We start from the raw sequence: 18,211 nt of genomic DNA on the forward strand, positions 1-18,211 counted from the left end.
ATACAATAATACAGCAATAATCACACAATCATGTATACAGGGGTGGGGTCACTAGTCACTACAACCATAAATATTTTCAAAATATATATTTTTTTTTATGGTTATGTACATAAGAATGATTAAAAATGTATTTAAATTTATTTTTACTTACGTAAAAGAAAACTTAAAAATTAAGGAACTAACAATATCTTCCGATCTCCGGAAGACCATAAAAAAAAACGCAAATTAAAATGGTGACAATAAGTGACTACCTTAAGAAACACCTGAAATAACGTGGAAGTATTCAGACTACACGCAATTAATTCCAAGTATTCCAACACAATATTTCTACTATTTATGTATGAGCAAAAGTACAAAACCATAATACTCATTAGCATTTATTAAATATACAATATATATATATTTGTGTGTAATATATTTAATCAATGGCATTAGTGTCGGTTTATGGCTTATTATTGAGCCAGAAATTTTCAATGCGTCTCAATAGGTACTCCTACAAACTAAAAAGACTCAACTGTCTTTTAAATATTTTACAATATAATTACAGTGAAACCACTCGTAACGAACTCCTCTCAATAGCGGACAATTTTGGAAACAGGGATACACTATTTTTCAATGGGAAATCTCCGAATAGCGGACACCTATTTTAGTCTTAATTTAAACATAATGACAAAACGACAACAAAAAAACAAAAAACACTCTTACATCATATCAATAATTTCTCTTTGTAAATTAAATACCTAATGTTGAGTTAAATGGCCAGATATTATTGGCTTTTCGAAGATCTAAGTTTGTTTTTTAATTTTAAGTTTTAGTTTTAAAAAATTGAAAATACTCGTTTAAACTTAACTTAATAGGTACATGACATTATGATAATATAAGAACGCCTATTTTAATGCTATAAATATTATAATGTGTTAGATACAATAAACCAGACTTCAATTACACTGATCAATGTTTACAAATTGATTAGATTGGAACCCCAGTTATGACTCATAAGTAATTTAAATTTATATCTTCCCATTTGGCTGTCAGATTATGGGCCAATATCGAAAAATATCCAAAGGCCCCTGATTGTCGGCTAGTCAGGTGCGGGCCAGACAAACATTGGCACTACATACCATACAATACTTTTATAATTATTTTTTCTCTTTCAAGCTTTTAAATTAATTGAAATAATTTTAATATTATATAAATAAGTATTTACTTATTAACATGCAAGTAAGTATGTGAACTGAATAAATGAAATAATTAACCAAAATATAATATATATATATATAGTAAATTTACAAAAGTATTAATAATATTAATATAAAATTTTCTCAGTCATAGTACAATATTATTCTCACATAATATTGTATATAACATGTTTAGAGGTTCTGGTATTATATTGCTATAGATTTAAGATTATTAATAAGCGATTCAGTAAACACTAAAATAAATAAGTTGATAAGTGATAAAATTAACATTCCGAAAAGAAGAATACTAGGTATTTGTTGTTTATTATATATATTTATTTAGATAAATATAATTGATATTGATTATTAAATATTATATTATGAAAAAAAACAAGTCTAATCTTCTAAAAACGATAATAAAAACAAACGACGTACATCCACCAACGTTATAATGGATAAAACATGGAATATACGAAGACCAACTATAAAAATATGAAAAACATTATTATCTTTGTTTAGTCGGTATAAAATAAATATCCAAACAATTAAAACTTGAAATTGCATAATTTTTTTTAAATAAATTTATTCAGTATGACGGAAGCTAATTACTAAAAAAAATGCTACTTATAGCCGGCTATTTCATTAGACAAGGAGTAAAGTTCAAAGTCTACTATACATATATAGCCATATAGGTGTATAAATTAGATATTATTACTTATTATAGATTGTTATTGTACACATTTTCTTTGCATTTTTTTAAAGCACAAATTAAATATTTTATAATTAAATTTGAATAAAATGTATTTTAATTAATTACTTAGTTTCAAAAATAATTCCTATAATGTTAATTTAAAAATATATAAACAATAGGTACTTTGTTGTAAGAAGTCAGTAATTTGTAAGAAATATCTATGTGATAGTCGTTTATTGTATTCAATGTAATAATTACGATATTAGACAGGAAATATTCATTTATTTTACGAGTACTTATCTTTTAAGGAAAATGTAACTTTTTTAACAACTACTGGCAATTTATGTCAAACAACACATCAACACTATCCCAAAAGTTAGTGATTAATTTTAATTTTATATTATTTTGCGTAATATAAATAATAAGGTGCAAAAATATTTATAGATATCTATAGATATATAGGTATCTATATAAAAAAATTAAAATAAACAGTCATTTTTATTTTTATAGACCCACATTAATATCATTTTAATTATCGATTATTATATACTACTGTACTGCAGTTTTTAATATAAAATTGAAATAATTAAATTTATGTTAGCGGAAGTAGGATAATAAAAATTCTTTATCATATATAAATATAAATAAAACAAAATTGTTTAATGATTCCTACTATTTTCGGTGCTAAAACTATTTATTTTATGTAAATGTTTTTTCTTCTTCGTATTTACTTATAAAATTGTTTCTAAAAATACATTTTATATTCAATATTAACCTTAGTAATTCAGTTTGTGTACAGATAAAGAAATATTTATTATTAAAGTGTATTTATACTAAATACTATATATACAATAAGGCCGTAACTGAAAAAAAATTTGGGTGGGGGGTCCAAATTTTTTTTTATTTATAAACGTTGAAAATGTATAGTCAATAAACTATATTCATTACTAAAATATTTCTACTTTTAAAAATTTCGGGGGAGGGGAGGGGTCCGGGCCCCTGGACCCTCCCGCCAGTTACGGCTTTATATATTTAAACATCATAGTACTATATTTATACTTTAATTATACAATGAATCATCTCTTTTTTTTATCCCGAAATATAAATTTTTTATTAATAATTAGTACTAACTAAATAAAATTTCTTTAATATTATTATTAAACATTATTGTTCTTTAAATAATGATTAAAATGTAAACCAAACACTTTTCTTGAACAAATAATAAAATTGATTTAAAATTTAAATTATTGGCATTATATGAGTACTGGACTATTTGGACTGTGATGTAAAACCTCAGAAACTGTTAGTTTAATGAAGAAGTAATAAATTAATTAATATGTAATGGTTTATTAAACCAATATAGATATGACATTATAATGTATTATAATTCATAATTAAAAACATTTTAAAGTATATTACCGTTATATTACCGTTGATTAAATCAATGCTATTACTATAATATGTGTTATAATCTCCTCAAGTATTACATTATACATTTATGTGTATATGAAAAGTATATTATATGTAAATAAGGGTAAGTATTAGCTATCTAATGATAAATGTTTAGCAGTATAACTGTCATACACGCAACTAAAAGTACAATAATATTCTACGTAATTTAATAAATATTATCAAAGGCTGAACACCCACTGAAAGCACTCAACGCATAAACAAATTGTTTGAATTTTAAAATTTGTATGTTTTGTACTAAATATATAATAACGAATTCATTTTGATTTAAAAAAATCTTCGTGGATAACATTATTAAAATAAAATAAGCAATAATTAATAATAATAATAATAATAATAATAATATGCAGTAATTCACGTAAAAAAAACTGCTGTACGGTATACGCAGAAGAATACTGAATAGATAATATATTAATATGATAGGTACGTAAAACTGTAAAAGCATTTGAGAATCGAGAGTAAATTATTCTATTCAGTCACAGTTTCTCTGCTAGATGCTTTATTATCCAAATGAGTGTTCTCGCACTTACTATATAATATATAAGGGGGAGGAGGGGAAAGGTATGGACCATTCCTATTGATTGACAGAATTTAAAATTCTTAAGATGCAAACCACTGATTGTATAATACTTTTTACCAAGATTGGTAAATTGGGTCCCAGAAAAAAAATATAATATGTAGTTTTTATAATATCATGTTCTAAATAAGTAATACGAGTATATGGTATAAATAATTAAAAATTGAGTCTTGGAAAAATATATTAGTACGCATAAATATCATGTTTTAGGTAAAAACTTAAATGATAAACATTTAACAAATTATAATCGGGTTATTATATTATTATTAGTAGTATATTTCGTCAATTGTTCCCATCAAGTGTTTTCTTTACTCAGCGTAATTTTCTTTTTTTATATTGTACTTCGTAATTTAATATGTATCTTAGACTATACTTGTAATAGTTCGTCCACAGAACAGAATTATTCAAATGTAAATTGTATAAATACAAAATATTGTAAGTTAGCTAAGTTTTAAGTTTTTAAGAGAACGCCATACACGCATGTGTTGTCTCTGTCTTACTAACGTACATCATAACAAATTTTCGTTCAATAGAACACATTTTGTGATGTTAGCTTTAATATTAAAGTAAATTTACCTATTATCAAATTTTAAGGTAAGAATATTATCTAGACAATGATATATGATTTTATTGATATTATCATTTTAAAGTGAGTTATGAATATTTTAAAGTTGTGATATTTTACATAGCTGTAACTTTCTTTAAAGTAATAATAACATTAAAAGCATATGTCATTGTCTAGATAATATTCTTACCTTTAAATTTGATAATAGGTAAATTTACTCTAATATTTAAGCTAATATCACAATGTATTATGCTGAACGAAAATTTGTTATCATATATGTTAGTAAGACAAAGACAACACATGCGGGTGTGGCGTCCTCTTAATATTTTATACCTAGTCGCGCCAATGGTTTGTAGCCGGGACCCAACTTATCGTTTTCAAAATAAATACAAATTATAGCGGACTCAATTTACATAACCCCTTTGTACAAGTTAAAAAAATTTGGACTCCCCCACCCTCTTGAAAAATTCATGGATACACCTTTGCATGGGTTTTTTTTTTATTTAATACAAATAAAACATTCCTAGCCATGCCTATATCTATGGATATTTAGGCAATTTACAATAGATTTAGCATATTAACGCGAATAAATATTTTTATATAGGAATTAAGGGATAAAATGTATCTAAAATAAAATTACAGAAGTAAAAATATGTTTATATAATATACTAATATTTAAAACTTAGTATAACAGAATGAATAGCGTGTAAGAGCGCATGGAAGCGCATGTGTATAGTATGGAGATTTGAATGTTGTGATGTTGTGAAGGTGGTTTAGCTTGGGTAATACGTCATCCTAAATGCTGGTCCGCCTGGTCCTAAAAGCTGAGTCCAGAACCCCTGTGTATTTTATCAGACATATTACAATTAACTGTAACTGTGCAGCAATCTCCTCCTATGTTTTATTATTATTGTAAGAATAAAATAAGTAGGTATATTACTCAAAATTCAAATACTCAAAGTTTACAGGAATTGTTACGTTTTGCAATGTTGTTAACGAAAATCCTGATGTATGAAAGCATAAATAATTATCGATACCTAGCTCATACACATCAAGCTATCAAGAGGTCATATAATAGCGGGTGAAGTGCAGTTTGAAAATCAATGATTAATTTTAACGGTCAATGTCATTCGAAACTCGAGTTGATAAAACATGGGTAATGTAAACTATTTTAATGTACGTAGGATATAAATATTACACACGATACACCCGAAAACATCGACATCATACTTTTAGTTATTACCTAATTACCTTTTAGGTAGTTCAGTAGTTGTCCGGTAATACAAAATGACCGCGCCTTAACATTCGCTGGTGCATTGGTGTGTATAATACTAAGGGATTGGGTTATGGGTAGTAGAGGGTTAATACCTTCGTTATTCAAACATTAACATTTGATACAGAAGTTATATACGTTATATAACTATTGATATGACATTTTTCGGGCGTGCGTTCGGATAGACAGTCGCCAACCCAGGTCAACAAGTGTCAAAGGTGGTTTCTATTTTTGTTATTTTTTTTCATTTAATTTCTTTGTTGGCGTTTGGCGTGGCGGCGACTATCTGTCGCACTGTGTTTTTATTATTAATAAAATATCATCTGTGAAAGGGACGAGGGCGCGTCTAAAAAGCCGTGAGAAAACACATGCGTCGTCAAATCGTATTGTAGCAATCGCATTATAACTTATAAGTTATAATATTATTTTAGTTGTTGCTGGATAAATACCACGTCCTTCGTCCAAGACAATTTTGACGCGCAAATAAAGGAAAATATTGTATTATCGTGTAAAACGCTGTAAGATTTGGTAAAATGGTAACATTTTTTAAGCGATGAAATAATAATAATAATAATATAATATCCCTGCGATGGAACAACACTGTACGGTGGCAGACTCGTACCGGTGGTGGTGCCAGCGGCGGCAGCGGCAACGGCGTCGATGGAAAGGGCGTGGCGGCGCGGTGCGGCGGTCGCACGTTAGTCAAAAGTGGTTCGCGATGCGCGTGCGTGCCGGGTTAGCGTCACTCTTGACCAACGCGATACCCGGCTGCACCGACCCGTGCTCCAGCCACTGCCGCCGCTTGTCATTCGTGCATTCGAAGTCGCGTCCTTTTCCTGCCGGTACGTGTTTACTCGATCTCTGTTGTATTTCGTTCGTATTTTTTTTTTTATATATTTTAACTACCCAACATCTGTTTACAGACAGCACTCCGAGTAATAAGAGACGCGCGTTTTAATAACGTATAATATTTTCTTCATTTATGCACTATATTTTTGTGCGGGTCTTCTCTTGATACGCGCGTCTTTTAGAACTCGCGTGTGAGTTGTGCGTGTGTGTGTGTGTGTGTGCGTGTGTGTGTTTGTGTGAGAAAGAGAGAGAGGAGTGAGACTGTGTGTGTAGAAACGCCTTTGAACGAAATAATAAAATATTTAATATTTTAATTATCATTTGTTTTTTTTGTGTAGAGTTAAACTGCCGTTGCCGCTGCGCACCGCTTAGATAGCAGCGCGTGTACACTGCCCACCAACCCCCGTAGCAGAACGTAGCGCCGTGCAAATCAGTCGACTACTATCGCACTACACTACACAAGAACCATAAAAATGACTACGGCGACTACGGAAGAGACCAAGAACGTCCCGCAAGACGTTAAGGAACCGGTGAAGGACGGCGCGGACGCCGTAACCGAAACCAACAACAAACAGACAGAGAATAACGACAAGAAACCAGCGGTAGCAGAAAAGGATGACAAAGTTGCAGCCCCTGCTGCCCCGGTCGAACCGCCGCAACCAAAGTTCTCTGTGAAAAAACAGAACTTCGATAAGGACGTTGTATACCTGTACCAGTTCTCGCGCACTCCTGTTATTCCATCCATGTCACCGTACTGCTTGAAGGTGGAGACATGGCTTAGGCTGGCTGGACTCAAATACGAGGCAAGTACCCATTATGTCATGATACCTATTAAAATAATCTTCACTATGTATATTGTATACTTGGTACTTAGTACTTACTACTCACTTTTTTTGGTACCACCCACTAACACCAAGCACCTTCAGAGATAACTAAGTATAGTTAGTTCATAATAATATTTTGACCTAAAAGTTGCAGGTTGTTGAACAATTTGATAGTTTTTTATTAAATCAACCTAAACCTAAATTTAATTTTATATTTAATGATTTGAATGCACGTACACTTGGTATCTAAAAATTTACTAACATATATTTTGTCAAATTTCTATCTGGAGAGAGTTAATTGTACCCATTATTACAAAATAGTTATACTAAATTTATTGCCTCGGAAGTTGTAATAATAGGTATATCATTTTTATAAAAAAATCATTTGATGAATGTTTTATATATGCATTGTATGCTATTAAAATAATGACACTGATAGGTACTGTGTCAACATTAAAAAAGGATAAAGTTCAAATAATGTATTGAATATTTTTATTATTAGAAGTAAATATGTTATATGATTAGATAGATAAATAATATAATATACGTTTTATAGTTATTTATTGTACAATATTAAATAATCTAAGATCAATTATATCCTCTGTATAAAAGCAAATACTAATGATAATTGATTTTTTCTCTTAGTAAATAGTTTTTTTAGGTATATTTTTCATTTATTTATGATAGATTCATTTATTTATTATATTTTTGCATTCATTTTTTTTAATTTTTAGAGAGATCTATAAAAAAAAAACTGTCAAGTTTTCATCAAGAATAATGATTAAACAATATTCAATGTATTGTATACATTTTTATGTAAACTATTTAATTTTTTGGTAGAACTAATTAAACATGAACTAGATAAAAAGCAAACATGTATAATTGGTAGGAAATTGAACTATCACCTTAGATAATAGAAAAATAATGATACAAGTGGAATAGCCATATTGTATTATTTGATACGTTACACAAATCTAATAATCTAGTTGAAAAGTAAGATAGAACAAATTGATTTTATAAAGAGATAAACCAAGTTTTTAATTATTAATAGTTAATGGGTATACATAACATACATATCTTATTATTGATTATAACATTTTCATTAACAGTCAACTAAAACCAAATGTTTGCATTAAACAAAAAAAAATCACTTCTATCTAAATTGTAGTATGCCGCCCCCTTTATAATCGTTAATAAGTTATTGTATATATTATATATATTATATTTTATTTCATAACTAGTTGATAACTGTTTGATCACTTCTAAGATTTTAACTTTTCAAAAATATATTATTTAAAGTTTTAGTAACGATTTCAGAATTTGATGAATTTATTATGTTTTATCTATAAATTTCTATTAATTTATTAATTAATTTAAAATAATTAAAAATGAATTATTTATATTTTAATCACACATTCCCGTAAAATGTTTGTGGTTATTTTAAATTGACTATAATTTGCTTTTAATGGTGTATCCTTTTATACTATATAATATTTTATGAAAACTAGTGAATATTTTTCTATTAATTTATATTTCAAATGTATTTAATACTGCCCACTAAAGATTATTGAGATCGTTAAAAATTATTTTAGGCTATAAGTACCAACGTATTTTATTATTTTTAATTAGAAAACTTCCTGGTTCCTATTGAATTTTAATTCATATAATAACACAATATATTATTTTAATTTACGTGAGACATTTGTGCTCGTAGATCGTAAAACTTCATCTTTATACAAAAATGCATGGGAACTACAATTCTCCACATGTGCACATGGTTGCACGTGTTTTTGTCCAAGTTGAAGTAATTTGTCATATGCGCATGATGTATGATCTGTTTCTTAATTCTTTGTTTTTTAATATTGTTGGAAATGGAAATTTTGTTTGAGGTCTTGAATTGAAAATTGTGCGTAACAATAACAATTTAATAGAGATATATTAACCTGTTATTGATGCTGTGTAATCATGTAGATAGTTAGATTAGTTATTTAAAATTCATTGACAAGAAAAAAAATTATCAATTCATTTTTGACCTTTCGATACGGTACTCCCTACTTGATAATAATAAACGTACAATTTTAAGTATATCGTAAATCAACTAGTGACTACTATTCGGTCTATGATCACCATTACGATATATTTATTATATACTATTTTTATTCGTTTATATTTTATACGTATTATCGAGCCCATAGGCATTCACCAGACGATCATAATAATGTTGTCTAAGATTTATTATTAGCGTTATTTAGTATTTACGTTAAGGAGGACGTTGCTGGGAACTTTTTCACTACTTCTATATGATTTTATATCTTTTACGATTGTTGAAATTCCTAACGCCCAATAAAAACCGCTGTTTGTTATAATTGTTCGGTATTGGATTGTGATAAAACTTGTAACGGCTGGGAATAAATACGGGTGGCTTACTAAGTAATTAAAACGTATTATAAATAATTTTCTTGTCCAAATTACAGTTGTTCAGTTGGTAATAACACGATAAAATAATAATTATCAATATAGGATTTCTGTAATGTTTATGTTTTGTGCGTTATACAAACTTCCAATATTGGCAATGTCGGAAAATATATAATTTATTATGAAAACTGACATCGTGGGTTTTCTTATTTAAAAAAAATTAAATAAGTATTTATAAATTTATATTTTTAATGTATCGCACGCTTTCACTGTAAGTAGTGGAAACGTTTTAACAAGTAGAAATCCGGTGAAATCACTACGGCATGTTACTACAATACTCATTTTCCTTGGAGAATCCCCGTCTATGTAGAAGGAACGGGAAATAAAATTTTATTGATACTAAAAAATCTGTTGCGACCGATAAACGTCGTCGTCATCGCAATAATTAACTGTGAAATGTTCCATTTGTGTTCGATGATAATTTATTTTTCTCGGTTCTGACGTTGTAGTCGTCTAATTATTATTGTTTAAATAAAATGTCCCATAAGCATATTATTTAATATACAAATATTATTCTATTTATTATATTAAATATATAAAATTTGTGTACCGCATTCCTTATCGCTGTAAACAACTACCATACGATATTATATTATATATTCTTAATCATATGTACCACACCTTTTCAATTTCAACGGATATTGGTATATCTGTATACAAAAAGAAAAATATTATATTATCGTACTTTTTTTTTGTTTTTCAAATATCGTGAACTCATATAAAATGTAATACAAATACGTATGTTATATATGATATATATCACAGTATATCTAGAAAACATCCTGTACGCGTAAAGTACTAAGTAGGTGTCTTATTTTTTTTTCACTCTTCTGCGTTTGGACGCTATTTTCATTCGATAAAATATTGTATCCGCAACAAAATCATTTATTATTTTTATAATTATATAGCTGTAATATCCAAACACGCATCGTAATAATGATATCCTCCTCCTCTCCCTGTGGATATTATTCCTTGCGCGTATCATAATATGTGGAAGTGTGCTACAGCACTCGTTGCATCACAATAGTGCATTGTATGCATAATAATTTTATTATTACTCATATTATCTTGTGACCGGATATAATGCAGCGATTCGTGAATATTTTGCGCGTTATTGAAACATCTTACTATAATAACTGGTTACTGCTGTACTGTGTCGTTATTACTTAATATTATTAATAAAAACGATTATGCATGCAATTCTGAATGTCTGGTTTTTAATTTTTATTAAGGTGGCTGCGAATCGTATATATTCGCATTCCTCCGCTTCGTTCGTCCGGATAGCGCGAAACCTGTTGGCAACGGTGGAAACTGGCACGGACTCGCGGTGTACGAGACTCCTATTTCCGTGCCACCACCGCCGCATACCTTTTAGTTATATTAGTTGATAATAAAATGTTTAAATATTCGTATTGCATTGTGCGTGCGTGTTCCTTCGAAATATAATACTATGTATACACATAGGTGTATAATGTACCTTTATGGCTATATAATATTATATATGTTATTCAAATCTTAGTTATGAGAGGTAAAAATTAATCTTCTTTCATCTTATTCAAAATGCGATTTGTTTAATTTGTCATCTCGCATTATATCTGTTTTTTTATGCTCAAATTGTATTTTGTAGATATGCAGGTAATTTTAATAATGTCATTATTATAATAATTAATATTTTATGCTTTGCGAGTCCCAAGTATGAATATTTAATCGATATATCAGTCTTTGAAAGTTAGTATTTTTTAAATGACAATTTCATGGTTGTTTTTCGTTATATGTAATTATCATCATGCTCACTTTTATATACAATAAGAATCGTGCGTGCATACGTCAAGTATATCAATCCAGTTCACTTTGCGTACATCCTTATTAAGGCGTTGAGCCGGTGACACTTTCGTCGCTACCGACAAAAGTTAATAGTATTCTTTGCTGCTGTTTGTCTATTATAACGATTATAATATCATGTACGCGATTTTGATATAACATTATGGTCGTTTGTTGTATGTGTGAAAGGATTGATTGAAAGAAGGCCCACCGACAATAATCTTTGCTTCGTTATCGTGTCCACTGGACCTCTTTTTTTGCCACCCTAGTTTAACGTTCTATCGTTTTGATCAATTAAACAAATATATCTTGTTGTTAGCATTGCTCTCTTTTATAACGACATTCCACGCTATTATAAAAACTCAGATCATCGTTGTCGAGTTTCTGGCTTTTGTTAAACGAGAATTTGGTGGTTCGTCGGCGAGTGTCCGCGATTCAAGATAAAGAAAGAAATAAGAAAATTAAATTTCTTGCTGGATGATATCGAACCGTTGTGAATTTATCGAATAATGATTACTGATTACAATTCAAATAACTAGTCCCACGACGTATTTATCTGGTATGTCGATTCGAGTTAATTTGTATTTAATATTGTTCATTACATCTGGGAAGTGAACACGTTTATATTATTAATTACAGTGTCGTCTTGTATAGATCTCGATCGACGGAAGCACAATACAGATGGTCTGATGTGTAATACAACCAATAATATGATGACAGAGAAGGACTTTATACGGGCGACTATAATAGTATAATATAATAATATGATGAATACGCGTGGCGCGTGGAATGCAGCGTGCATTCCATTCTATTGACTTTTTTACTGATCGTGAGACACGAAACTTTGACCTTTATATTAAATATATTTATTAATATATTAATAAACATTTGCCGCCATACAAAATAGTATACCACAATAAAATTATGACACACCACGTGCGCGTGTAAATTTTTAATAATTTTGATCCGATAACCGATTATCGTTTAATCGAATACTTAACTGATCATTGGAAACAGTCAGAAGTTAGTCGTTAAAGCTACGTGATATTTGAGGCGAGTTTGACGATTTTTGGCTCTATGAAAATAGATTACCACTGCAGTAGTGTACACATGCTTAACTAAAATATTCGGTATTACATTATATGATATTAACATTCAGGTTGTGTCGATAAAATAATTAGTAATGAGGTTGCAAAGGATGTCGCACGGGGTAGGATAGATGAAACAGGCGATTTTTTATCTAACTTACTACACTATTATAGTTAAGCACTTAGTAGTGCCTGGTTGTGGGAGCCCTCCCACCACACTAAGTCATCAAACCGTGGTAATCTAGCGTAGAAACGAGGTTAGGTGTGTGTATGCAGTTTTTCAACACAATCAAAATATCGAAACAGTGAAAATATAGAGTTAACTATTTTGCATTGGGTTTATTTTTATTATTTTAAAAATGTGTTTCTAGTCGAGTTTTTTCTGCGCGAGAGGGTAGTGTATGTGCGCTAATGGTGAAGAGATCAATAACACAGTTGTCGCCGTCTGAACCATAAACTCCTCGGCCTCACCCCCACACCATTAGCCGTTGTTGCCATGACGACCGCCTGTGGTATTTCTCGGCTCGGGAGTTCAATAAACCCCGCAATGGTGGTATGTAAGGGATTTTCTCGTATACATCCATCGCCGACCATAGTACTTGGGCGTCGCACGCCGACTCACTTATGCAACAGGGTGTGCTTTATTCTCAAAATTATGTCTCCATCGTCACCACAGCCACCGTTAGATTCTTCATACAGTTTTTTTTTTAAATTAAACTTCAAACTGAGTCATTAATAGAAAGAATAAAGCCAAAATAACTACACACTATACGAAAACCAGTACCGTTTTTATAACGTTGCCAGGTTATTGAATTAATACTTCTTCTCCCCAAATAAACTTATATATTACTGTAATTTAAAATGATTTTATTATTTATGAATGACATTCATAATTTTTAATAATAAAATAAAATAAAAAACTGCTGGCGAAAGCAAATCGAATAATAATTGTTATTTTGAATTCATAATATTGCTACTTAATGTGTCACTTTCAATACTACCACAACCGTTGGTGTTTGTTTATACCTTTGTGATGTCGATTTTTAATATCAGTTTTATGTATTTTGCATATGTTTGTACCATATCTTTCTTTAACTTGTTCCTCAATGTCCACTGAGATTAAACGATGGTTCCTTTTTTGACCTTAATTTATAAACCTAGAAAACTCATACCTTAGATTTCTTAACTGAGCATCTGTATCATAATGATTATCATATCATTATTATTTCCTCTTGTAAAATATAAATATTAGGTTATCATTTTACTGGTGTAACAGATTTGTGTTGTTGTAAAATTAATGTATTGATATTAAAAATCAAAAATCAAATTAATTTTTTTTGTGTTTAGAATGTCGACCACAAAATGAAACATCGTTCCAAAAAAGGACAATTACCATTTATTGAATTGAATGGTGAAGAAATTGCTGATAGTACTCTAATCATTAAAGAGCTTAGTCAGAAATTTGGCAAAGACATTGACGCTGCATTGAGCCAAGATCAACGTAACATATCACATGCTATGATATCGATGATTGAGAATAAACTCGTTTGGTATGTTATCATTACATTTTTAGAAATTTTAATTTGAAATTTACTAAAATTTAATGGTTTTAGGGTGATAACATGGTGGAAGACAAAAACTCCGGAAAATGTTATCAAAGGATACAAAGTGAATTTGCAACATGCGCTTGGTACATGGGTTCCAAATGGAGTTCTCAATTTCTTGTTCAAGCACAGTTATAGTCGAAAGGTCAGTGTACTATAATGAAAAATATTTATCTACATATATTATGTAAATATTGTATAAAATTGTTTTCTTGTTACAGGGATTAAAAAAAGTTAAAGCTCAAGGAATTGGAGTTCATAAGCCTGAAGAGATTTTGGAATTTGGACAAAATGATCTTAAAGTTTTATCTGATGTTTTAGGCGACAAATTGTATTTCTTTGGAAATGAACCTTCAACTGTAAATTTTTTTATCAATACAATAATTTATAAATCAAAACTATTTATCATTGCAGTTTTATAACAATAAATTCAATGTTATTTCAGCTGGACGTAGTGGCTTTTGCAAACTTGGCACAATTGTTCTTTTTAGACAAAGATGTTGAATGTCAATTACGAGACTATTTAGTGGATAATTTCGGAAATTTAGTAGAACACACAAACCGCATTAAGGAACGGTGTTTCCCTGATTGGGAAGACATGTGTAAGAACCTAGACTTAAACAGCCACTTGCCAAAACCACCACCAGTTGAAGAAAAGCCTAAAGAAGATGGAGACAAGAAGGCTGCAGAAAACAAAAATACTGAAAAGGAAGCTAAAGAAACGTCTGATGAAAAAGTGAGTGAAGTTAGTTTACACTCATTTATAGATATAACTGTAATACTTAAATATACTTATAAGATATAATTTCTAATTAAAAATGTTTTGTAGGGTGATGGAAAAAAAGAAGGAGAGAAAGAACCAGAAGACAAATGAGCGATATTTGCACTGGTTACAATAAAGCAGACTCATCACCATCATTTTAAATTAAGCGATTTCACCAACACTTTCGACCCATCATTATACTATTGACTTAAAATGAAAAAAATCATACATGATGTATTAATAAGTTATATAAATGTTATATGAAAACATATAATTAATACCCACAATCCAATTTTTTTTTATGAACTGATTTTTTGTGCTCGGCAACAATAATTTATTTGTATTTGTGTTGTCAAGCAAATATGTTTCATAAAATTGACTCCATTTAATTATTAATACTATAAAAATTCTTTATAAAAAAAAAAAAAAAAAAAAATACAATTTATTACTGGGAGACAACTCTGAAGCTCAGGTATTAACCTAACGCATAACTCTTAAGTATAATAATTATAATTAATTATCCATTTTATTTATGTGTTAAGACTTGTTTGTTTGTTTGGGCCTACGCTTTAATTTAAATGGGGACCAGACAAATAGGACCTCGATAAAATTCCGCTTAGCTATACATATTATATAACATTTTATTATTATTTTTTTAATTAATGAAAACGTTGAAAATCCATTATTTCCTATTTCGGTGACAATATCCTCTCTGTATGATGTAAATTTTTCTACCATTTATATAATTTTATACATATTATTATATATATTTTATGTTTTTAAGTGTATAAATTAATTTATTATTTAAGTAAAAAAAACGAACAAGAACGAAATTCTACTGTTAACACCTTTTTTGTGTATGTTTGAAATCAATACATATTTCATACTTCCTCTCCCCCTTTTAGCTTTTCGGCAAGTATCGAAACGCTAACCTAACTAGTAATAATATATAATTCTCATAGCATATTCATGTTCTAAAAATAAACTACTCACTTATAATTATATATATGTGTATATTTACACACACACATATATATATAATAACTATATATTATTAATATTGAATTTTTTTTTATAATTTATTTTATACTTTTACTACTATCATTCAAGTGTAATGGGAAGAATCTCGTTTGTATGATTTTTTTTTTTTATATATAATTTTATTAAGCCTTTAAGAATAAAATAAAACTGCAAAATATTTAAATTCTTGTGTGTTAATCCCTTAGTTGGGAGTGTGAGACTACTCCTTTTTTAGTTACACATGACAAATTTAGGTTATTAATTATATTTGTCCAGTGATGCCAAACCTGTGTGTCAAGGGGGCCAAGGTCCCCCTTGTTTGAATGGATGGGTGGATGTTGAGTAAATTTGAGTATTATGATTTGAAAATAATATTGTTCATCAGTATTTTAAATAAACTTATTTCATGAAGTGTAAGTGTATACAGATTATTATTCTACCCATATAGCTTACCTTTTAACTGCTACTAACTGTCTAACTTTTAATTGTAGCCAATATTTATGTAGTAGTTAGTATATAAATAAAATTGTTATCGGGTTATTGTAGGACATAGTTCCTCAAGACCAGCGTCTGTCTATGAGCATAATATCTAGGGTTATGAGTGAAATATTTAAAAAAATTTTTATAATTTTAAATTTTTTTGGTAAGTTTTATGAAGTAAACACTAAATGGTCACACTAATTTCATACCATTAAATTATAATATTGTATGAAGCTTTGTTTCTATATATTTTAAGTTCTTAAAATCATAACGAAACATATCGGAAAAATAAGCACTTCATTCATAAATGTTTTCGACAAGTTGTATGTTAAGAAGGTAACAAAAATTGAAAAATATTACAAAAAGTATTTGTAATTATTCCAATCATGAAATTGTTCCAAATGTGACTCATAAAACATTTTACATTTGAAAAATAATTCTACTTTTAGTAAGTTACCTACATAATAATATAATCATACAATTTTTAAATACATAATAGCATGTAGGCTATAGATTATAATTTATAAATTAATATAAATTATACTGTATTATAAATTTACAAATTTTATATTTGTATTTTATTTTAATTCAAATAGGCAATAGCAAAACTATATTTATAAAGGTTAAATCAGTAGTTCCCTACCATTTTCATTCTACCTTTGTAAATTTACTAAAATCTCATTCCCCCCTTCTTAAATTAGGGTTTAGGCGAATTTTGTTTTTGTGAGCAGTACAAATAAATTGTACAAAATAACTATATTATACAATATACAACTATTTACTTTTATTATTTTCATCATTTTAAAAACTTCTTATAAATCAACCTACAAAGTAATAATATTAAGTATAAGAAAAAATTATTGAATATAAAAACATAATTCCATTAATTCATCACTATATTCCCCTCGAGCAGACTCTAAATTCCCCCCTGTTTGGAAACCGCCGGGTTAAATAATATAGGTAATAGTGCATTTGGTTACTTAAATATCTACCAGGATTTAAGCCTCCCTCCACCACCAATTGTAACCAGATGGAGAACTTAGTTAAATGCCGATAATTATTATGTTTTTTTGAATTTGAAAATTTAAAAATACATGTTATTATAAATTCATAAATTGTAATTAATAATTAATATTTTTTTTTTTTTATTTATACTTTATAATTTTTAATATCTTTTTTAAAATAATTTTACTATTTAAAATATAATTTGTTTCATTAGAAACTCATAGATATATTATATAATTAAATATTAATAAATAAATCATATTAGTAAAATACATATTTTGAATTTTGAGCACTTATACTTATTTATATTTTAATAGCATAAATACATATTATTGGTTTCAGAAATATTTATAAATCCGAGTCCTAGTTATAATTATAACTATTATAAGTTATAAATATTTTATAAATTTAATCTTTTATATTTTTTTATTTTTCTCAAAAATTAACCTTTCCTGAAATATTTCAAAAAAATAAATTTCATACAATTTTAGAACCCTAATATCACAACTTGCTAGCCAGAGGCACTGC

At 28.6% G+C, this 18,211-nt stretch overlaps 1 protein-coding gene across 3 annotated transcripts; it reads left to right on the forward strand.

Moving 5' to 3' along the window:
- The first annotated feature begins 6,471 nt into the window (after window positions 1–6,471).
- On the forward strand, window positions 6,472–16,379 carry LOC113552705 (failed axon connections). 3 transcript variants are annotated; one of them, XM_026955569.1, is made up of 7 exons: window positions 6,472–6,596; window positions 6,942–7,406; window positions 14,159–14,361; window positions 14,425–14,560; window positions 14,637–14,774; window positions 14,861–15,160; window positions 15,245–16,379. In XM_026955569.1, the coding sequence occupies exons 2-7, from the start codon at window positions 7,077–7,079 to the stop codon at window positions 15,287–15,289; spliced, it is 1,152 nt and encodes a 383-aa protein (XP_026811370.1). In that variant the 5' UTR covers window positions 6,472–6,596; window positions 6,942–7,076; the 3' UTR covers window positions 15,290–16,379. The 3 variants fall into 3 exon arrangements, with proteins under 3 accessions (XP_026811370.1, XP_026811361.1, XP_026811378.1); XM_026955560.1 differs by having other exon boundaries at window positions 6,485–6,627; XM_026955577.1 differs by having other exon boundaries at window positions 6,485–6,627; window positions 14,861–15,151.
- The last annotated feature ends 1,832 nt before the right edge of the window (window positions 16,380–18,211 follow it).

Source organism: Rhopalosiphum maidis, chromosome 4 (assembly GCF_003676215.2).
Source record: "Rhopalosiphum maidis isolate BTI-1 chromosome 4, ASM367621v3, whole genome shotgun sequence".
Taxonomy (NCBI): Eukaryota; Metazoa; Arthropoda; class Insecta; order Hemiptera; family Aphididae; genus Rhopalosiphum; species Rhopalosiphum maidis.

Bases quoted from the DNA above. Each gene is read 5' to 3' on its own strand.
- LOC113552705 (XM_026955569.1), top strand. From the start codon at position 7,077: ATGACTACGGCGACTACGGAAGAGACCAAGAACGTCCCGCAAGACGTT. The intron at 14,561-14,636 runs GTCAGTGTACTA...TTCTTGTTACAG, and splicing joins AGCACAGTTATAGTCGAAAG to GGATTAAAAAAAGTTAAAGC. The intron at 14,775-14,860 runs GTAAATTTTTTT...ATGTTATTTCAG, and splicing joins TTGGAAATGAACCTTCAACT to CTGGACGTAGTGGCTTTTGC.